General features: G+C 35.7%; 1 protein-coding gene across 3 annotated transcripts; it reads right to left on the bottom strand.

Annotated features, from left to right (window-relative positions):
• Positions 1–851: 851 nt before the first annotated feature.
• On the bottom strand, positions 852–23,131 carry LOC138309079 (solute carrier family 13 member 2-like). Of its 3 annotated transcripts, none has more exons than XM_069250212.1 (14): positions 22,967–23,129; positions 13,678–13,827; positions 12,885–13,000; positions 12,475–12,620; positions 11,939–12,020; positions 9,578–9,709; positions 9,036–9,167; positions 8,034–8,117; positions 7,387–7,497; positions 3,733–3,830; positions 3,391–3,506; positions 2,944–3,105; positions 2,303–2,440; positions 852–1,123 (listed from the first exon to the last, which is right to left on the bottom strand). In XM_069250212.1, exons 1-14 carry the CDS (start codon positions 23,069–23,071, stop codon positions 971–973), a joined length of 1,725 nt encoding a protein of 574 aa, XP_069106313.1. In that variant the 5' UTR covers positions 23,072–23,129; the 3' UTR covers positions 852–970. The 3 variants fall into 3 exon arrangements, with proteins under 3 accessions (XP_069106313.1, XP_069106314.1, XP_069106315.1); XM_069250213.1 differs by lacking the exon at positions 22,967–23,129 and adding an exon at positions 14,614–14,887; XM_069250214.1 differs by lacking the exon at positions 9,036–9,167 and having other exon boundaries at positions 22,967–23,131.
• Between the last annotated feature and the right edge of the window lie 1,298 nt (positions 23,132–24,429).

The raw sequence follows: 24,429 nt of genomic DNA, 5'->3' as shown, positions 1-24,429 counted from the left end.
TCATTAGAATACAAGAGTCTTATCAAATTTTCAAAATCTGTTTGATGGTGACTTATTTATCTTAGTTGTATACATGTCTATGTCTGAAGATGGCAATAAAATAATTGATATTTACAACTTTGAAATATGTAATGAATGTCCGTGGTGGACGTACTGTTGTCCCTTTGGTCGTTGGCAATCAAACCGCCTTCAAGTCATATAATTACGAAGTTGAAAACAGGGATGACCATTGTCCAATTTTACAGGTAAGCCTGATGAAATAAGATTGGTTATAGACTTTTCACAGCTAGTGTATTGGGGAAATAGTTCTAATGTAGTCTGTAGGAATTTTTTTCTATATACTGATTTATTACAGTCGGGTGCGGAGCACAGAAATATCCAACTCTCCACTTCCAAACCTAGACCTAAAGTGAATATACAAGTGACACAAAATGGTAATATACAAAACATACAGAAACAAACATGTAAACATCACTTAGTCTAAACATGATATAAAATAGTCGCTGATTAACGGACGAAAGAGTTACCGGCTTTTTACATATAATTCATAATACATGTTTCTTTCGTGTGTACTAAAATACATTCTTTTGCATTTTTACCAGATTACGACCAGTATCTAGTCTACCTTCTCATAAAATAGAACACTGGAGAGTTCTACATTTACATAGATGGCAAGAGAGAAGTCCTCTGTCCTGTGTAATTCACGCCAGAAATGCTGCGTTGCAAGATGCGCAAATTGCACTTGATGTATGTGGCTAAGTACTTAACCAACTAATATCAATTTTAATTTCACCAAATTCCATTGTCAAAAGCAATTGGATTCGGCAGTAAAGCCTATTTTAGTATACGCTAAAAAATAAGTTAGCGGTAAAGTTTGATCTTGCCACATGCACAGTAGGTTAGCATTACACCACATGAAAACCAGATTGCTCGTACCTCCCTATAACAAGGAACTAGCCGTCGATATAGATTAAATTTCTAAAACAGGACACACCGATACCACAGTGGAATTAATAAATATTTCCGGAATGGCGTCCAGACCGAATATTACTGTGCCCCAAGTATTGATTGCTAACGTTAGAACTCCAACTGCCAATATTTTCTGTACAAATCCCGTCATGGCCTGAAAAATACAATGGCTTTAGTAATCAACAGTGCTTGTGAAGATTACTTGTAATATATCTTAAAGGGACAATTCAGTGAGGCTAATTCTGTTACATAACCACGAAGCAAAATATGATCATCCTTATGAAACATTTAACAACAAATATTGACAAATTTCAAGACATTTTTAAGTATTTTAATCGATACCGTTGAAATTCCAAATCGTTGATCAATACGATTAAACAGGTAAAACATGTCGCTGTACCCATACCCAAGCCAAAGTCACACAAAACAATACATAACCACTGAGGAGTTGATAAAATTATTTTTAGACAAGAACATGCATCTAATAAGGTAAACACACTACTGTACGAGGGATTTGAGTAGTTTTAGACAATTTGTTTACTACACTGACAAGGGCCAGGGTTCGGCATACAAGACATCCGACCACTATGTGTAATGGCGGACAGTAAGCATTTTTCACTACAGTGGGCTTTTCAGGCATATCACAGTAAAACCATTTTTTTAATTTTTTTATGGATTTTTAATGGACTCTTAGACTGAACTGTCCCTTTTAAGCACTGAATAAGATAAATATCACAGAAGAAAGGCATCTTAATACCAAATTAATCTGATCACATAAAGTTAACAATTGTTAGATATGCTTTAAAACAAATATTCAGCAAGCATGTTTTATTTTCAAAACAAATGCATCTAAGTATCATGTTTAATCCAAATATGCTTTCACAGACGAGAAGTGGAGCAGTTACATGCATGAGAGGTATTTTTACGTTTTGACAAAAAACATGCAAATGATAAAAGGAATACAAATAACGACAGCATATGCTTTAAGCCATGCAAAGATTCGCAAAAGGATATCACAAAAAAAGACATGTAAATGCCAAGCAATGGATCTACAAGAAAGTAACTTTTCTTAAACTTTTGTTTTAAGCTGTTTCACACTTTTGTAGAAATGAACAAATTGTACTCGATGGATCAATGTGCTTCCGATGGCGATAATGTTATGTTTCAGATATTTTTGATGCAAACATAAGTCGGTAACAAGAATATGTTTGCAGAAAATGAATAATCATGAAAAAAACCCATGAAAAATGTGCAATATTTCTGAAACTTTCTTTCTGAACATTTTTCAGGCTTTTTTATTCTCTAAAATATTTAATAGAGTTAACTCTCTTACCATATCCAGTATCCTTACAGTTCCGGTCGAAAAGACCATGGCGTTAGAGGGGGAGGCTACGGGTAACATGAAGGAAAATGAGCAGGCGATACAAGTCGGTATCATCAGGTACAGGGGATGAATTCCTACTGTCATAGACTGAAAAATTTCAAAAGCCAGAATTTCATTTATGATATAATTCAAGATACATCAATAATCGCTTGATATGGAACAATGGACGTTTTCTGCTTCTTCGACGATGATTATAACATTTTATCCTATTCCTTGATATCAAAGTAACACTGGGTTACGACAAAGGACCGGCATCGGATGTTCACAGACATAAATCTTGATTTGCCTTAAACATAACATACCAGAATATATTAACTAAACACGAAGGATAAAATTCGATATAAATACTTCATTGGTAATATTCTTCTCGACATCAAAATCTCAAATGATACTTAAACTTAAAATGGGTTTACTTGCATAACTGATATTTTTAGTGAGAAAATTTCGCGATGAGTAGTTATCTCAATTCTAACTGAAATTGAAACTTTATTTTTTAGGGAAATCTTCATGAAGTCTTCTCGTCCACAAAATAAGCCACATTTATTAGAACGTGGAGTTTGTTATACAGTATCAACATTTTTTGTACGTACCAGCTCAAACATGATCGGCATCATGAGGGTGGATGTGGTTGTATTACTTTTGATCTCTGTGAAGCATGTTACGATAAGACACAGAACCAGGTTCATAAGCCAGGGGTCAAGGTCTTTTAGTACTCTTAGTTCACATCCAATCAACCGTGACAAACCGGAAGTCTGAATAATAATAAATTCAAATAGAACTATTGCGTTCAAATTATTGCCAATTTAGACCTATTTGCGACCACTTAAAGCAATCTAGTGAAACACGTGAATATCAAAACGACAACATACAGAAGTACGTGGAAGACAAACAAATAATTGTCATACAAAGTTACAGTGAAAATTAAACAAATTAGAGAACGCTGAGTGGGATACCAAATACGTGACGAGAATGAATTTAGTAATGGTCATTGTTAAACCATTCATTTCAACAAAAAATAATATAGTTTATCTACTTACATTGCTGGCATCAGCCAGCGCAAAACCTCCACCGAACAGCAATATAACACCCCAGGCTATCTTCTTCTCAGCAACCGGCCAAGTTAAAATGGGAGCATAACCAGGGCCGCTTATGCCTAGAGCAAAAATAAAATATACATGCTATTCATTACATCGAACTACATATTAGTGCTACTGCTTGATACTTGAGTAGTTTGCTGTTTTGTTTCTTAGGAGAATATGTTAATAGATTTGTTTCGTATATTTTTTCTTATTTTCTTTCGCCGAGGAAAACGTTTGAAAGGATTTTAATTATTAACCCATGGTCAAAATTCAGTTAACAGTGCATGAAAAGTATTTTACCCGACAGACTATTCCACTGGTTTGGTAGCTTATTTGGCAATATAAACAACAGTGTCGCCATCAAAACAGCAACTGTGGCATCCGTCACTGTACTTCTCCTATATCAAAATCAAGCAATATAAAACGGCCAGTGCGGTATCCGTCATTGTACAGTTCTGAATCAAACAACATAAGTTGGGTTTCATTTATGCGCAACACTTTGCGTAGGTGATTATCTGAAATAGGTTACGGAGTCAGTGGATTGAGAAGTTGATCAGTAGTTTGGTAGAATATATAGAGTTTACACAACGAGTGGTTGTTGGATATGGAATTTACTTCACACCATTGAGTTAATTTTTTTGTTTTTTACATTTTTACATTTTCAGTTACAAAAGCTCATGTCTTTTTTTTAACTTACGAGTGTGTAATACATTCCATATCCAATAACCCCGAGTTGTGTGATCTGTTTCTACCACAGTGAAATCATCTACAAAAAGGCCAAAATAAGATAACGTTATTAGGCGACAGATGTAAATAAGGTGTAGTGATATCATTATAAGCAAATAGGTACCCATTCATATTCAACAAGAGGCCCATGGGCCTTAGCGGTCACCTGAGTTCGGATACAGAATGAAACAAAGATATATAAACACTATATATTTGCCCATCATGCCCTTTAAATCAGTCAGTGATTTTATAACTGACTTTTCAATCTATCAAGAGTATCTGGTTTTTTTTCTCTAATTGAAGTCATTTTGACCCCCTTTAGCCCCGCCCAACTACCCCTGGGGGTCAGCCAGGACCAATATGGATATGATGTTAAAAAACTATCTCAGGCTTATAATTCTAACAAAGTTTGACTCATTTTACTATTACAAAAGACCAAATAATGCTCAAAAATGTGTTTTCCTTAAAAAACTTTAGTAAACTTGACCCCCTCCCAGGGGGGCGGGGGGTTTGGATGTGAGACCCCAGGGTCATATAATTCACAATTTTTGTTATGGAAATTAGGACTTTTCAATCTATGACGAGTATGTGATTCTACCATTTCTGGAATTTATGAAAAAGATTTTTGAAGTTTTAGCGCCTATTTGACCCCCTTTTGCCCCAGCCCTCAGGCCCCTGGGGGTCAGTCATGTAAATTTATTGATAGGGATCAATGGCCATCTCATACAGATATTTCTGACAGCATTTGACTATTTTTCTATTATAAATGACCAAATAATGCTCAAAAATGTGTTTTTCATATATAAACTATAGTAAACTTAACCCCCTCCCCAGGAGGAAACCTGAAACCCCAGGGTCATATAATTCACATATTTTGTAGAGGGCCTTAATACCTTCCAATCTATGAAGAGTATCTGGTTCCATCAAATCTGTGAATTTAGAAGAAGGTTTTTGAAATTTGGTCCTTGGGGGTCGACACGGACCAATATGGATATGATGTTAAAATGCTATTTCAGGCTAATAGGTCTAACCCAGTTTGACTAATTTCCTATGAAAAATAAGCAAATAATGTTCATAAATGTGTTTTTCCTATATAAACTTTAGTAAACTTGACCCCCTCCCCAGGGGGAAACACGAGAGCCCAGGGTGATATAATTCACAAAGAGTATTTGATTCTACCAGTTCCAGAATTTCAGAAGAAGATTTTTGAAGTTTTAGTGTATTTGACCCCTTTTGGCTCCGCCCCTAAGGCCCCTGGGGGTCAGTCATGTAAATTTATTGATAGGATTCAATGGCCATCTCATAGAGATATTTCTGACAGCATTTGACTAATTTCCTAATTTAAATGACCAAATGTGTTTTCCCTATATAAACATTAGTAAACTTAACCCACTTCCCAAGGGGAAACCTGAGACCCCGGGGTCATGTAATTCATATTTTTTGTAGAGGGCCTTGAGACCTTCCTATCTATAAAGAGTATTTTCATTCTACCACATCTGTGAGTTGAGAAGAAGATTTTTGAAATTTTAGCAAATTTCATCCCTTTTGACTCCTCCCATAGCCCCCTGGTGGGTGGGGGTCATATAATTAACAATTTTGATTGGCCTTATGCCTTAGAAGGTTTGTGCAAAATTTAATCGGATTTGGAGAGGAAGTCGAAAATGTAAATTGTTTACGAACACAAGACGCTCGACGCACGACGGACGACGCACAAAGCACGACGCACGACGACAGACTAAAAGGGGATTAGAATAGGTCACTTGAGTCTTCGTCTCAGATGACCTAAAAATCTTTATTGCGTAAAGAATTATTAATAATTTTGATTATGAACAACTGTTCCATGCATTCCTACTTACTGGATTTATATAGGTACTTGAACAATTAAGTAATCGTTGTGGAACTACATTCGGACATACATCTATCTACTTCCCGCCAAATAGTCATCAAACCATTGTAACCAAATTATTAAGTCAAGGTATACCACTAAACGAAAGACAATATTTTATGCTAGAACACGAAAATATGAAATATTCCAACGTCGTTATAGGCCTGGGCTTGGAGGGTCCCACATGCATCCCGCCCCAAACCTCCGAACCAATATTTTTCTGAATCCTTATGACCCACTGATCAGAAATCAAAATGTTAGCATTGCACAAGTTAGGATGAACTTCCGCTTAGTACGTTATAAAGATAGCTGCCATCTAGCATTTCACAAAAAATAATCATAACATTGACATTTTTCAACCAAAGAAGACAAATGAGGCATCAAAATGACCACAATGGAACATTAAATACATATTTGGACCAAATAATTCAATATATGTTGTGATTTCTACGCACGATATGAAACCTCGGATTTTGAGCTCAAAAATGGTAAATGGCATCGATTGGTGCGGGAAATGTTGTTTAAATTCTGAGTACACAAAATATAGTTCCATTATACCTTTACCTTTTTTTCATCCCATTTATAAATATCCAACAACCAGAACATTTATACAATGGCATGAGAGTAGAATGACATGACATATTGTGGTAAAAACAGATTTATCCCATTAAAATAATATTTTGTTTTCATAATTTACATCACATATTCATACAATGAAGTGTGACATAAACATATCATATTTACTCTTTAATACTTGTTGCCAATTTTATTTATTCACACCCTTAAACTCTCGCATATCACTTTTCTCATATTCTGGATTGGTAATTATAAATCCGTTCATCCATACACTTACATTCACACACAAACACTCTCTTTCTTACATTCACACACACAGCATTTTCTTATTTTCTAAGTATGACATCAATACAGCCATACATTTACATTTACACAAACACTTTCTTACTTCGTAAATATGTTTTATTTTATTCTTCTATGCACTTGCATTCACAAAGAGTACTTTCCTAATTGCTGTGGAACCAATCAATTAAGAAAAAAATGTAAAAAGATAATTATTTTAGCGCTTTAAGTGCACTGACATATTTGCGTTAAATGAAATCGTCTGCTAAAATATTTATAATTTATAATCCGACACTGCAATTCCATACCAAACAACATAATATAAATTTTGGTATAATTTGAGGCTTAATTAAGTCTAATAATTTTAGCGGACGTTTTAATGTAGTCAATACGCTAAAATTCTTATATTACAGTCTTACATATAGCAAAGACATTAATTGTAGTCAGCCTATTGATAGATACAAACGATCAGTGCATATACTCACCCATCAACGTCCACGAATGCATCACCCCAGCCGCCAACACCAGGTATATCACGGAATAAGAACATCAGGGTAAGCCCGACAAACATCGCCATTACCTCGATCTCCCCAAACCTTTAAAAAATAACAATATATATTTTAGGATTAAAATACACATGAGTCAGTATGATCAACAAAATCATGGTCAAAATTTCTCATTTGATAATATAAGATTACATAATGACATCTTCGGGGCCAGAATGAAAGCCATGTCATTCACCGCCTTATATCCGTCATATATACACATCGCCTAATATGCCATCCACTACCAATTACATGTAAACAGAATATCATTCGAATCTGGAATTTTGCATAACATGATGAAGTGAGTGTGTCAAAGAAGTGATATCAACGGTTGTCTTCCTGGTAACAATTGATCCTAATAAACATGTCTATGATAAAATAGTAAATATAGGGTAAAGAAGTAATTCTAACAGTGAAGGAATTTTCGAGTCAAGTTTTTCCTTTATCAAGACACAAAACAACAACTAAAATCACGTCTCGGTAACAATCACGAATAACCACAAAACACAAATAAAAAAAAAGATTTAAAAAGATTTAGAACGTAATTGACATAACAATAATTAGAAATTCTTTATCACAAGTCTTACCTCATATTTCCCAGTTTTTTGTACTCTCGTTTAATGAATGCCATCATTTTATCTTGCCTTTCTTTGTCAGCCGTTTTACAGCAACTGCAAGTTTATGATACAAGGCCAGTCGATATTTGATATCATACATAGTAAGTGATTGTAACCCATGGAAATCGAGTATGTGCAAGTATATATTGTGAAGCCACTAGTTCAATGAGTAGAGATATCAATGGAAAAACAATATTAATACATCACAACGCTTACATGACGCGTGTTCTTTTAAATGAACTTTGAACTATGTATTTGTATTAGCGATGACACTTTCCGTAGCAAGGGGAATAACCGATAGCAATAGGCATACTATTGATTTTAACAATATGTGACGCTCAACTTTCACTTAATCATTTCCAAGAATCCAATAGTGAACATTTCCCGCTACATGGGGGCGCTAAGCCCAGTGCAAGAAGAAAATTGTGACTATTCATGAGTTACAACAATTTCCATAAGGCTATTTGAGTAAGGAAATGGTAACAAATCGGCAATGACTGAAATAACATTGTTATGATAAACTGTTTTATGGAGGATACCATTTCCTTCTTACACAGCAAGACAATTTAAAAGCTGAAGCTCATTGACAAAACAAAAATACATTGTAGTGATATTTTTATATTTTGTATTTTATTATAAATTTATAAAGTCTAATCACATTAACCTAATGTAATTTGATAATGATTGTTTTCCTTGATTGCGTTTGTGTGTGTTTTGTTTGGATTATTTATTTATTCATCTATCTATTTTTAACGTAAGTTACAGTTATTTGCTTAATGTGGGTTTTTTTCTTTTTTAATTTTATACACGTCCGAAGGACCAGTTGTTTAAAAAATGTTCAGGAGGTGCTTAATATATAACAACTAGAATACTCTCCCAATTAGTTGTTTATACATATAATTACTTAATGATTTAGAATAATAGTTGTGACTCTATCATTGTGAGAATCATTATTTGAGTATTTATACACACCCACATCTGGTAAATACAACTTGAAGCCATAACCAGGTCAGGATCAAAATGAGAAATGAGAGAGGTAAACCAAATCCCATCCAGCTACCGTAGGTGAGGCCAGAGTCAGAAGCTCCGTAGTCTTGGTAACGTCTGAAAACTCGTTAATATTATTTGATTGTAAAATGGTTACTTTTAATTTTCCATATTTGATATTATTATATGAATGTGTGTTTTATGCGCTCCTGATTGGCTGAATTTACACTTTCCCACTTTGGTACAACACGATATCCAACAGAAAATTCCGAACGTGCATTGTGAAGTCATCTCAGGTTGATATAAGATCCCAAAACCTCCAGGTCGTACCAAAAAGATAAAAATCGTGCAATCACTTTAAAGGTTGATACAAGATTCCAATGGGCCCAGGTTGTACCCAAATATAGCGTTAAGGGGATTTCCATGACGTCAACAATATCATCCAAACATTTTTCATATTCTAGCATATTAATATTATACAGTATAGAACGTCATATTGATTTCGAAGTACCATATTTGTACCTTACTTGTCAATATGTGCCTGAAACACCAGATTGGCTAGACTGCCGTTCAGGGTAGCTATTCCTCCAATACTGGCAGCGTACGCCACGCCAAGAGCAAATCCTCTGTTTAGGTGTTTACTGTCATGTCGAACTGTACTATATATACAAGAAACAATAAAATTAATGCAGCGCAGTGTTTGTACAATATTGTATAAAGTTTTGCGTTTTTAGCTATATTCGCGGTTTTACTAGAATAGTGTTCAGATTTTGACTGTCATATCTAAATGTACTTAGTCTATAAAATAAAAGAAACATGATACAGGGAATTATTTGTAAAATATTCGATATCTTGTTTTTGTTCGCGCTGTTCTATAATAATAATTTTACAAAAGTTTCATTGATAAATAGGTAGCATGTCAGAAGACGTCTTTGGTAATTGTAGCTACTAATCAGAGTGTCTGGGGTATAGTTTGAAAGAAAACCAGAGTAACCGTATCCAGTATAATGAGAGGAAATTACCATTTTATTCCACATATCTATTGTCGTAATTTCCCCGACTTGTCTCATACAAAATACTCATGTCGTCTGAGGCTGTGTTACATGGCTACCCATGCAATACAGACTCGTGACGTCACGGCATCAACAAAATCACTATTGCACCGGGTACAAATTTAACAAAATTAGGCTGGTTTTACTATAAAAGGTGTAAACAAAGGGGTTTTCTCCATTTCTATGTAACGAAAATTGACTTTCTGTCGCAAATGTTGCAAAATGGCGAAATATCACAGTTGTAAAATTGCAATAAAACGTCGAGGTATGAAAGACAGCTCCTTTTTCATATGTGGTTATGATAGGGCCATTTTATCTTCCACATCACAAAACGTTGAAACATTTTACATTTTGCAACCCTCGGATATAATACTGTAAACGTAGGATAAAGAATAGGGGGAAATTTACGCTCAATACGCAAAGTTCGCTCGATCGCGAAAATTTTCATGAGAAAATTCAACATGAAGGCATATAAGTAACACCTTTCGATTTATTCTACGGGTATTTTTAATCAAGCAATTATTTGATGACATATAGGAACGAATTTTAACTTGGAAAGAACATTCATACATTCATACTTCTTGCGGAAGTCAGAGTTCCGGTTTTTTTTATTCTTGCGTGGCAAAGACTGCATTTACGCAAGTGTAAACGGTTTCGCAGTTGGAACGGTTAAATAGCGAAGAGAAAACGTAAATGTAGATATATACGAATAATACCTTGAACCTTTTTGAACAAAAGGACACTGATAAAATTTTAAATTTCCTTTGAAGTTACAGGAAAGTTTTATGACTTAGGTTTTTATTAATACATTTGATAATTATCTCCCTTACCACAATTCGAACTCGCCCGAAAAATCAAGCGTCTTTCTAACCCTGATTTCATCGATTAGACGCTTGAATATCACCTCTAAACTCCCCTAACAATAAGAGGGGAGGATGGGAGGGAATTAGGGTGTAAGGTAAAACACCTCACTCATAAAATCATAACTTTAAATGAAATTTTCAAGGAGGATGTTGAAGCATTCCAACACTTTGGGTAAATCCCACTCTGGTACTAGTTTATATAATTAACCGCTGGGGGAATGAAATTGAAAATACCGTTTAATAATCTTATTATATAAGAATGCTGACCAATGGGGACATTATCTACTGGTGCTATCAGATAAGAAAACATATATCTATAGCCTGCAATTGTGCGGTTTTCAAGCCCTCTGAGCATAATGATGACACAAAATTTGCACAATCTGCCAAAGAGACTGAATATGGATCTTTCTTCCGTTTACAACACCAACGACGGAATTTTCGGAATTTGTAACAGTAGTCAAGTTTAGTTCCTGCTTGCCAGGAGGCTGATAACATATCTCTTGTGACTCTTGAAAAAACCGTTATTTTCAAAGGGCCAGTATATAGTAATAGATGAAGTCAGGGTTAAAGAGACGATTGATTTTTCGGGCGATTTCGAACTGTGGTAAGGGAGATGATTATCAAATGTATATTTCTGGTGGTGAGTAAAATACCGAACGAAATGAAATTGGTCAGACTATAGGGACAATTTGCGTTAGTTATTGGTAGCCTGAACTCTAAGATATAATGAAATGAATTTAAACTTTACATTTATACTGTACACTGTCCGTTAGAATCTAATCAAACAGGTATCAAGGGAGAAAACTAACATGTCTTTATAATTTACGCGAATATCATAAGATCGCGAAAATAACCCCTACGCGTAGAGTTTACTGAAGGAATTCACGAAATTAACGACCCGCGAAAATGTCTACCTTTACAGTATCCCTATCTTTATCATTCACCAATAAAAGAGTCTTACAATCTTACATACCCTTGTTCGAGTGTCTTTGGGGTTCTTCTTTCTGTTTTCATCAGTTGATTATCTTGTGTGTCATTGTTGTCTTCATTTTCCCCTGGAACAAAATAAAAAGAATTTTTCTGAAATAATATCGAACTAAGTTTGATTTTTACATAATCTTCCTCTTAACCTACATTGTGGTTTTATTCATATAATCCCCCCTTTCATTCATGAATTGAATCGTTATTACAAAAATTCGGCATTCCTCAAAATCCTTATATACCAATATCAACAACAATCTGATCCCTATTAACCAATGTTCGCTGATTTCAGACAAAACCAAAATGTCCAAACCAGAATGTTCCATTCTTTCCTATCAGAAGTCACTTGTTCGTTACCATAGCAACGGTGGCTTTCGAGAGTAGTGCCAATGCGGTCGCCGAAATAGTACAATATCTGCATTTTGAAAAGAAGATTCAAAATAAAATCAATAAGCCTCCAAAACCTATAAAATTACCATTAAACGTTTAATTTCATTTAAATGCAAAATATTTTGTAAAATCGCATACTTGATCCTTCAGCTTCAGTTTCTTCATCCATTGCTGTCGTCTGCTCACAAACAGCGATCAGGATTGGGAGCATCATAGATGTCGTTGCTGAGTTACTGATCCACATCGACAGGAACCACGTTGGAAGCATCAGGCCGAATATCATTCTAAAGCAAAATATTGAGTAATATTTCTGAAATGTAACATATTGCATTGGTGGAAAAATACTGTTAATTGGAAAACCTTAAAAGAAACTTTATACTAAGTATACATCTCGACTTTTAGATTTTGTTTCTCTGACGATCAGAACAAATCAGTATGCATTTAATTAATGCCCCTGCTCCATGGCATATTGTGACGTGACAGAAGGTGGCAAACGAAACGTCCTATTTACTATTTACGGCATCTAAAAGGCAAAATTTTCCACTCACGCTTTAGGACTTGTGCCCAGTATCATGGTGATCCGCATAGCTATACGTTTATGTAGGTTGACCTCATGCATTGCAACAGCAAATATGAGACCGACCAGGAATAGTGCACTGGTATCCTGGAATAAACAGCTTTACGTAAATATATTATACAGTGAAAATGATATCTGGCATGACTTTACAACTCTTGAACCTATGCGATATTTATAAATATCCTAACAAATATAAGCCCAAACCCTATTAGTGTCGTTTCATGATGATAGGTTTGACGGAAAATTTTCTGGCCTGATAGTTGTTTATGTAGCGGGATTGGACTTGGTGGGTCATCAGTGACTAGGTAGCTCAGTTGTAGAGCATTCAGCTAGTGTTCGGAGGGTCCCGGGTTCGAATCCCGGTCTTGCCGCTACATTTTCTCCTCTACTGTTACCAAACTGTCGTCCAACTAAAATACCCACAGTGGTGGTATAAGGGTCTCGTATGTCTTTGAGGGCGAAGAGTTTGAAAAGGTAGGAAGGTGTGTAGCGGGATTGGACTGGGTCGATCATTGGTTACTAGGTAGCTCAGTTGTAGAGCATTCGGTTCGAATAACGATCTGGCCGCTACATTTTCTCCTCTCCTTTTACAATAGCATAATTTTGACCGACCGAGTGGGATGTATTGTTTGATATGTTTGGTATTATGTCTCATCAAACTGGTGGATTAAGCACTTATTTTCCTTAAGAAAATAACTGATGATGATCAGGAACGAGGAAAGAAAGACAACAAATGCATGCGTCGACATCCTTTGTTGACTCACATTGAAGTAGTTCTTGGATACCTCCTGGCTGGACTGAACTTCAAGTAAAGGCAGAAGAAACAATGGTGTCAGGGCCGTGACTGCAATCGGCAGAGCACCGGTTACCCAAAGGGTTGCCATAGTAATCATGACGTAAGCACATCGTGACTCCTGAAAAATCATTTTAGAAAAATGTAATTTAAATATAACTATATCTTTGACATTATTCCTTTAATACCTGTTAACATTATTGAATTGGTATTTTTCTCTTATAAATCTTAATAGTAATTTTCGTATGTATGTGGGAGGACGAGACTTTCTTCAGTAATCCTAAACAAAAACATAGCAAGCAAAAAATGTTGTACTCATAATATCAATATTGATGTTCAATTAGTAGACCTATTCATACAAAAACAATGAACACAGCTTGATTTCTACCAAAGAGTATGGGATATTGTGAAGCTAGTAAAACAATTGAAATTAAGATACAAGTTGAGTCAGTTAATATAACAGCTGTTCTTATGTTCTTTTCATATCAGTAATATCCCTTTGATCTAAGAGTGGAAAGTATAATTAGTATTGGTCTGTATATTGAATTAATGCAAATTATAGCAGATTTGACTGTTATTATAGATTGTACACAATTGAAGACAAACGTATTCTCACGATTTATTTGTATCATACTATGAAATAAATATAAACCAAGAGTTAATAAATTTTGCTGAAATTTTGAATGATGGTTAATCTTGACGTGATCTATCTTTTGACACAATATTTACATTTACGAAAATTCTGCAAAAGGCCGAATTTTAGGGTCAAACTGGCAAAAATCGACATTTTCACCAATGGTTTCCGTTTAAGCCGTCCTAGTGTCGTCTACTTCCTGCCCAAATAATCATCAAGTCATTGTAATTAAGATCAAGTCCGTTTAAGACTCGTTAAATCTACCAAACTCACCAGTAAACTCCTTTTCTGTGAAAACGAGTTACACAGATTATTTTAGCCTACACCACGTATAATAACGTCACATTTTTGACACAAACACCATGTCACATAAATGTACGTTTTTCAACAAAAAGTTTTGACGTCAAGCGGCGATCACAACATAGCACAATGTCACTCGATTATCGATGATGTGGTACTGAGAAATAAGTAGTTCGGTCAAAGTTCACCGTTTAACCCAATCGGGATGCGTACATGATCTATACCATGTGTGGTATAAACAAATTGGTAAACAACAGCTGCACTGTTTAATTGATACGCTGAGAGTTGATTAAATAGAGATTACACAATGAGTGGTTGTTGAATATTGAATTCATTTCACACGAGTGAGTTATTTTTTAAAAGTTACAAAAGAAACGAGCCTTAACGCGTGTCTTTTGTAACTACACTGTATTAAAAAATAACTTATAAAGGAGTGTGGAATAAATTCAATATTCAACAACCACGAGTAGTGTTTCTACCACAACATTATATTCGTTTTTAGCCGATAAAAATACTGCGGGGATACGGTAACGTATATTAAAACGAAATATGCAAATAAGGTGTAGTAATATTTTTATCAACATAAAGACCCTAATTAGTATTCAAAATTTATCGTTTGAAAAAGAATCCATCGATATCAAATATCTTCTAAGTTGAAACATCTTTTTTAGGATTAAATGCTACTCATTTAAAGTGTTATTGAGTTCAAATTTTCATCGTTGCTTCCAGAAAAAAAAACTTTGTGTCGGACTACACATGTATACACGTAAAAGCATTCGCACGACAAGGCATTGTCAATTTCCCGCCAGATAATCATCAAGCCATATTACCATCAACATCAAGTTCGTTTCATACACATTAAATCTACGAAACTCATCAGTAAAATTCTTGTCCGTCAAGATGTATTATTAGTAATAAAGGTCAATTTAACATGTATTAAAACATCACGTATTTTGACGCAATGACCACGATGCATACGCATTCCAACAGCAGTTTTGGACGTTAAGCGGCGATCACAATATATAATGACGTCATTTGATTATTGATGACGTTGACAATGATGAAGTGACACTGAGAAATAAGTAGTTCGGTCAAAGTTCACCGTGTCAGCCAATCAGAATGCGTACAGAGTTTATACCACGTGTGGTATAAACAATATTGTTAGTCAACAGCTTCAGTGTTTATTCAATGTCCTGAGAGTTGTAGTAGAAAACTCTTTACACAGACGTCACTCACTAGAACTAGAGTAAACTCTATGAAACTATAAGAAACAGAGTACCAGGGCTCTACAATCATTTTTTCACACTTGTCCATTCGGGCAAGTGATTTTAAAATCCACTTGTCTGACAGCCAAATCCACTTGTCCAATAGTGGGGGAGGAGAAATAGGTTACCATGTACCACTCTGGCAGTTTTTCGAAACATGGTTTTTTAGGACCGGTATGATGTCTAGTTTCATTTTATGCTTGTTGCCATTGACAACTAATGTCCCACGGGGGTCATATGGCGGCCATCTTGGATTTCAGGTATCAAAAATGGCCAAAATAACACATTCGCATATATGCGCATCAATAGAGAACCAGACAACATTCAGAGGCAAATAAACACATTTTTTGATATGATTGAAACCTGCTGAATACGATTAAATCATAAAAATGAAGTGACGTCTTATCATTTTTGTGAAATGACGGGAAAACAATAAGATTTTCAGCTTTTTTCCCCTAAAAAATTGATAAATGTCATAATGTTTATCACAAGTAAAGAAATTGATAGACAAATCACCTTGTAACAGTCATTTCGAATTGCACTAACCCTTGTGTAAACATACGAGTACTACAAAAAGATAGATCGCATAATGTGAGGTAGGAAAAAGAGAGGGACCCCCCCATAAAAAGTTATCAAAAAATGGCCAAAATGACACATTCGTATATACGCGCATAGAGAACCAGACAACACAGAGAGGCAAATAAACACATTTCTAAATATGATTGAATCATGCTGAATACGATTAAATCATAATAATGACGTTACGTCTTCTCATTTTTGTGAAATGGCTGGAAAACATTGAAATTTTCAGCTTTTTTCCCCTAAGAAATCGATAAATGACATAATTTTTATCACAAGTAAAACAATTGATGTGCATTATAAAAGGATAGATTTATGGTTTTTAGCAGAAGAAGCGAGATGACCTCCAACCCCCTCCCCAATAATGAAAAAAAATATTCCCGGATCCAGTAAACATCCAAAGGCTAGTTCACATGTTTTATCCATAATTCAGGCAGTTCCCAATAACCGTAATAATTTATTTCTTTTTAAGTGAAAACAACTGGGTTCGAATTATTCTCCTTCAATTTTGGATATACCTCCCCATGAAAAAGGTGTACCATTGTGATGCCTGCTCGCATAAGTTAAAAACTACAAATACATATGATATCTGCCGAGGAGGAACAGTCACAGACTGGGCCACCACAACGGGTTCCTAGGAAAACAGTCAATTAGAATGAGAGGACAGGGACCGTAGGTAAAAGTCATTGAAAGTAGTCTGACCACGTCAAAAGGCAGCAGACATGAAGACATGATGTCATGATGTCCTGGAACCAGGACCCATTATGGAGAGCCAAAGAAGCCGCAAGGCCTCTAACCTCATGGGCCATCTCTTTGCATTTCGCCCCTGATTGACAATACGACTGCTCATTAGCAATACTGATCACCTGATATATTCATCTGAAGATGTAATGGGAGGAGAAATCCTGCTGACCCTGTTTAATGGGCAAGAATAGTACATCGCCCCCTTAGTTTATCAAGGGAAAACCTAAGCGTCCGACTGGGACAAAGCAGCAGATCATTCTCCTTCGACTCAATAGATATTGTGAATCTTTACTTTCTGTCACAACCGGCTTGCGGCGCCTGGAAAGAGTATCCACCAGAACATTCAACCTGTCTGAAAAATGCTTGACTAAAACCGCATTTCCTGACAGAAGAGAAGAACACGAATGACGAGGGCACAAAGGACGTGGGACTTTGCCCCCCACCCTTTCCCTCCAGATACGCGACAACTGTAGAGTTGTCTGTAGTCACACAAACCACCTTGGAATGTAGAATCTTCCGAAAAGCCTGCAGAGCCAACCGAACAGCCTTATCTCCAGCACGTTGATGTGCTCGGAGACCTGATCCCCCCGACTGCCAATGCCGTCGAGGTAAGCCCCCCCCCCCCACCAACCTGTCATCTGTCATCGCTCCAACGATTCCTAGACTCGATGGACTATGAAGGAATCGTCGAAATAGATGTGTACATTTATTTTCCTGGAGTAATGAAATCCTTTGCCAACCTGCAGCAGTTTGATGAAAACCAAAGTAACAGTCGGGATACCGAAAAGATTTAGTTTTGTGGTAATGAGCTGTGCTATACCATCGTGTCTTCAGGACAAAAAAAACAAGGATAACAATTCGAACACAGTTGTACGTTTCGTTCTGGCACGAGCCGAAAATTATGAAAAATTCTATGTTTCCAGTTGTTCACTAAAAGAGAGTGGATTATTACGTTTCTAACCACGTTCTAGTTGTAATTGGGGCCGCGATGGCCGATTGGTATGATGTCTTGACATATTACCACAAGCCCTCCACCTCTAGGTAGCTTGTTCCAATCTACAGGGGCAGTTGCCAGGTATTGGCAGCTGGCGGTGTTGTTTCTCCGGGAACTCCACCTTTCCTCCACAAATAAACCTGGCACATCCTTACATGACCCTGGCTGTTAAAAAGTGTAATTGTAGTTTGGAACTGCCTGAATCATAGATCAGGAAATATGTCATTTATGTAAAAATAATTATGATTTTTTTTTCTCTCTATGAGTAGTGTTGTGAAGGGGATGTCCACGATTCTTCTGCTAAAAAACATAAAATCCTTTTAAAATACACATATGTTTACACATTTATCGATTTTTAGGGAAATCTTATTGTTGTTTTCCAGTCATTTCACAAAAATGAGAAGAAGTAACGTCTTTATTATGATATAATCGTATTCAGCATGTTTCAATCATATTTGAAAATGTGTTCATTTGCCTATGTGTGTTGTCTGGTTCGCTATCTATGCGCGTATATACGAATATACGAATGTGTAATTTTGGCCATTTTTTGATAATTTTTTATGGGGGGGGGGGTCCCTCTCTTTTTCCGACTTTATTGATGTGATCTATCTTTTTATAGTACACATATGTTTACACAAGGGTTAGTATAATTCGAAATGACTGTTACAAGGTGATTTGTCCATCAATTTGTTTACTTGTGATAAAAATTATGACATTTATCGATTTTTTTAGGGAAAAAAAGCTGAAAATCTTATTGTTTTCCAGTCATTTCACAAAAATGAGAAGACGTAACGTCATTATTATGATTTAATCGTATTCAGCATGTTTCAATCATATTAAAAAATGTGTTTATTTGCCTCTGAATGTTGTCTGGTTCTCTGTCGATGCGCATATATGCGAATGTGTCATTTTGGTCATTTTTGATACCTGAAATCCAAGATGGCCGCCATGTGACCCCCATGGGACATTAGTTGTCAATGGCAACAAGCATAAAATGAAACTAGACATCATACCGGTCCTAAAAAACCATGTTTCGAAAAACTGCCAGAGGGGTACATGGGAACCTATTTCTCCTCCCCCACTATGATGGCAGTCGGGGCGAAAGCATGTGACAGTGAAGGAGTTGTAAATATTTACGTATTTATATCTCAGGTACGAATCTTAAAAAATCAAGGTCAAATTTTGTAAATGAGAAATATTTCAGTACGACTAAACAAATAATATTGACGGTCGGGGCAAAATTATGTTGCAAAACTCGTGACCTCGAGATCACGAGGCAAATATTTGATTTTGTGTATTTAAAGCCTTGTAACATTCCGATGACAACATGCGAGTACATATGATACACAAGTCTTTGTCCTACACACATCCTTGTCCAACATATATATATACATTATACCATTCATTGTCATTGAAACGTGCATCTTAAGACATCATATCATTTATCATCATCTCCATACAAAAAGTTTTGAAGAAACTCAAATAATATTACATCCACATCCATAATTTTTTTTATATAATATATAATATTTTCTTATCAAATGAAGATTGATGGTAGTGGAACAAAGATGAAGTTGGTGATGATGATGAAGTTTTCTAAAACAGTTTATTTCTGGTTGTTCGCATATGAAATTAAATACACAACCTATGTTACAGAATATATTACGGATTAGATATCATAAGTGCCACCTTTCGAGCTGTAAACTGACTCATACGGCTCATACAGCCGAATGTCTTTTCGAATATTTCTCACATAAAATAATAGATATATGTTAATGCGGCGATCTTGTCTATTAGCTAAACATACAAATTCAAATGCATAAAATCATGGTAATTAAAATGTTATTGACATGCATTATTTGTCATATTTTGAGACAAGACATTTTGACCGCCGATAATCGATCGTGACCAACCTCGGGATGAGTCGAATACCCTCTATTCCTCGAACTATTGATCTGGTCAACTGCTGTTAAAGAGGTTTTACTGTACATGCATCACACATTGAAATGTACACCTCATATATATGTTGCCTTATTAAGGCTTTAGAACCTAGGGGTATTCATATTCCTATATATTACTTATATATTGCTATATATAACACAACAGCACATCACACAACATAACACAACAACTCATCACACAAACACGCAACAACAACACAACACCACCCAACAACAACAAACATCACCACAACAACACAACACGCCTTACACACAACACAACATAACAACAAAACATCACACAACAACACATAACACAACACAACCACAACACACAACCCCCCGCAACCACGCAACACAATAATACACAACAACACATTACACGACAACATCACACAACACAACATCACACAACACAACAACAATACAACACCACCTAACAACAACAATACACAAGAACACAACACCTTACAACAACACAACATCACACAACATAACGCAACAACACATCACAAAAAAACATCACACAACAACACATTACACAAACACGGAAGCAACAACACAACACACAACAACAACACACACAAAACACAGCCGCACAGCATACAACAACAACAAACACAACACAACAACACACACAACACACAACAACACATCAATAACACACAAACACACAACACAAAACACAGTCGCACAGCATACAACATAACACAGCAACATGTAACACACAACACAAAAACACATCAATAACACACAACACAATAACATTACACAGCCACACATAACAACACAACACACAACAACACAAAAACACACAAACACAAAACAACACAATAACACAACACAACCATACGCAGAACACAACATAACTGATCCATACGCAGATTTATATATGATAAATCTATTCTTGTATTGCAGGGAATAAATATATATTAACAATTACTGAATACCTGACAAACGTAAGTCGTCGAAAACCTAATCATTAAAAATCATTAAAGTGAATAGTCGGGCAAAGAAAACCAGTCTAAATGCGTTCATTGGCCTTTCAAAAGTTCTCGCATATTAATACGACGGTCAAGTTCTGCTTAGTTTCCCAGTTCTGACCATTAAAGTAAAGAAAATTTGAAAGCATTGAAAGCGAGGCTGCGTTAAAATGTAACCTTGGACATAGTGAGCCGGGAAGACGTTTTAGAATTTCCATACTTTAAATTAATTTCTTCGTACGCAGACAGATTTTGACGAGAGATTTTATTTTTCCAATTCATAAGAAATTATACTGGATACATTCACACCATTTTTACCGACTTTAGCCATCCTTGCCCGACTGTTCACTTTAAGAAACAAATTAATAATATCCCATAATTATAGTTTTGTAACACTATCCACTAGTACTAGGAAATGAACACCACATAGTACAAACTTTGCATGCAGTTGATAACAACAATTCCTTTTTATTTACTACGTTACCTCAGTGTTATATAGCATTTCCTCAGTTTGAGAACAATTAAATTAACATTATCTACACGGAAGGACAAAATGACTATAGAAAAATGAAAGTTTTGTAGTGCCGTATTCTCCATAATAAACATACAAGCACCTAAAATATTTAAATGAGGTATTTGTTACGATGATAACAATACCAAATTTCAATTCATATCGCGGTAATTACGTAATTTATTCGGAATGGCGATAACATTATTCGAGAATCATGTTTGTGCAACAGCTATATGTGTGAATGTGCTAGGGTCATATTTCAACAGACCATCCGTTGATAGTTTGCCAAGGTCATTTTTCAACAGACCTGCCATTGAGAATTGACCCTAGACACCGTCAATTTTCAACGGTATGTTCAATTTTCAACGGCATTCGGGGTCCGTTTTCAACGTTGAAAACTGACCCGAGGTCAATTTTCAACGGAGGTCCATTTTCAACGTTACACCGGAGTATACCCCGTCTTTTTCGGATATCAGCGCGTATCTGTATGTATTCAAACAGTAGCCTATAGGAGGTCTTACAATTGCTCCACTTAATCACTCATAATGCATATCTTGATTATTACAAGATCAAAATGAGAATTTTTATGACAAAATGTGAATATTTTTAGAGGTGCGCATATCTATATATCCTTGTAGAAATCCTGTTAATAGTAATTACTGTATTACTTTGATCAAACAATAAAAAAGTTTTTTTTTCTTTAACAAGCCTTTAGTTGCATATATATTATATTATATAAATCATTGAAGTAATTTTTTGTTTAAATTAGACTAGCAATGACGTACTATTTGTTTGAACCAACCACGATCTTAGCAGTGAGTAAATTTGCCTCTATTGGAATACATTGTAGTTGATTTTAGACCTGTGTGTCCGTATTGCAATTTAGTATTTTGAAACTTTGTCGCTAATTGACATTTATTAAAGGTTGTAATTATCTGTTCTATTTCTCATTCATTAACGAAACTATTGCTGATATTATGGTTAATTCTAACACATTTGAAGGTTTTAAAATGTAACAATTAACTATCCTATGTGCAGTCAACATTACCAGATGACACGTGCGCACAATTACAATTTTCGGAATTTTAAAGATAGGATAAGAGAATAGAATTATGAATCGGATTTGGGTTCAAAAGAAAGTAGAAAATACCCATTTCTGATGTAATCCGATGGTCTTCTATCCCTGACACCAGACATAGACATTCTGACAGTATGGCTAGCATTGACCAGATATGAGTACATCTTGAATCAATCCATCAGGGAACACATTTATCAACCAATATCAACAAACATACCTGTGAAGAACTTACCAAAGAGGCATCCATAAGAAAAAAAATTGGGAGGAGAAAGGCGATGACGAGAAGGATAATATTCCGTAAAGCCCACAAAATCTTGAAAAAGCTCGTACATGCCATATTTCGGTGGAGTTGCACCCTCAAGTCCTAATTAAATTCAAATTTGTTCCTCTTGTTTATATCACGTTATATCTACCCAGCAAGGGCTAGTACCGTTACGCGCTGTCAACCAATTAAAGCCAGCTCCCGACTGGGGTCACAACTCGCGATAATGTACGCATCTACTGCCTACGTGATGTGATACAACAACCATTTTTGTTAAACTTGACAGAGGAGAAGCAACAGTTGATATGAAAGAAAAAAGGGGCGTGGGTAAACGATGGTAAATAGCACAGATGCAAGACGACACAAAAGCCGTTTTTTGTGACTTTTTTGTGTCATTTTTTAGACATGGCTGCTATCGTTTTAGTGACAAAATTGACACATTGCTCTCATAGGTTGTCTTCTGACTAAATACCCGGTATAAATTACTTATACGCATTTGCCACTTTAAGAAAAGTGACCGTTATCCACAGGTCTCGCTGTCTGCCGATGTCACTCAATACCCCGTTATGCTCATTGTATGTCTTTTTCACTTTGATTAAGTGCCTGTTGTATACAGGTTTTCTGACATTACAATATCCGTTGTATACAGGTTGTCCTGTCTGTGACCCTGACATTACAATATCCGTTATATACAGGTTTTCCTGACATTACAATATCCGTTATATACAGGTTGTCCTGTCTGTGATCCTGACATTACAATATCCGTTCTATACAGGTTGTCCTGTCTGTGATCCTGACATTACAATATCCGTTCTATACAGGTTGTCCTGTCTGTGATCCTGACATTACAATATCCGTTATATACAGGTTTTCCTGACATTACAATATCCGTTATATACAGGTTGTCCTGTCTGTGATCCTGACATTACAATATCCGTTCTATACAGGTTGTCCTGTCTGTGACCCTGACATTACAATATCCGTTGTATACAGGTTTTCCTGGCATTACAATATCCGTTATATACAGGTTTTCCTGACATTACAATATCCGTTCTATACAGGTTGTCCTGTCTGTGATCCTGACATTACAATATCCGTTATATACAGGTTGTCCTGACACTACAATATCCGTTATATACAGGTTTTCCTGTCTGTCAGCATGACATTACAATATCCCTTATATACAGTTTTTTCTGTCTATGCGCCTGACATTACAATACCCATTATATACAATTTGTCTGTCTGTGACCCATTATAATATGCTATGTAAGATTTCTCTGTCATTCCCATTTAACCTTGACCCAAATGATGCCATTGTCCTGTAAACGAGTATGCATGTAGTTTTTGTATCCATACGGTTTTATGTTCACCTTCTAATATATACATTAACCGACTCCTATGATGCTACTTATTTTCGTGTCAATATACAGACC

Source organism: Argopecten irradians, chromosome 15 (genome assembly GCF_041381155.1).
Source record: "Argopecten irradians isolate NY chromosome 15, Ai_NY, whole genome shotgun sequence".
NCBI lineage: Eukaryota > Metazoa > Mollusca > Bivalvia > Pectinida > Pectinidae > Argopecten > Argopecten irradians.
The sequence above is the reverse complement of the archived record's forward strand: the minus strand, read 5'-3'. Positions and strand labels throughout refer to the sequence as shown.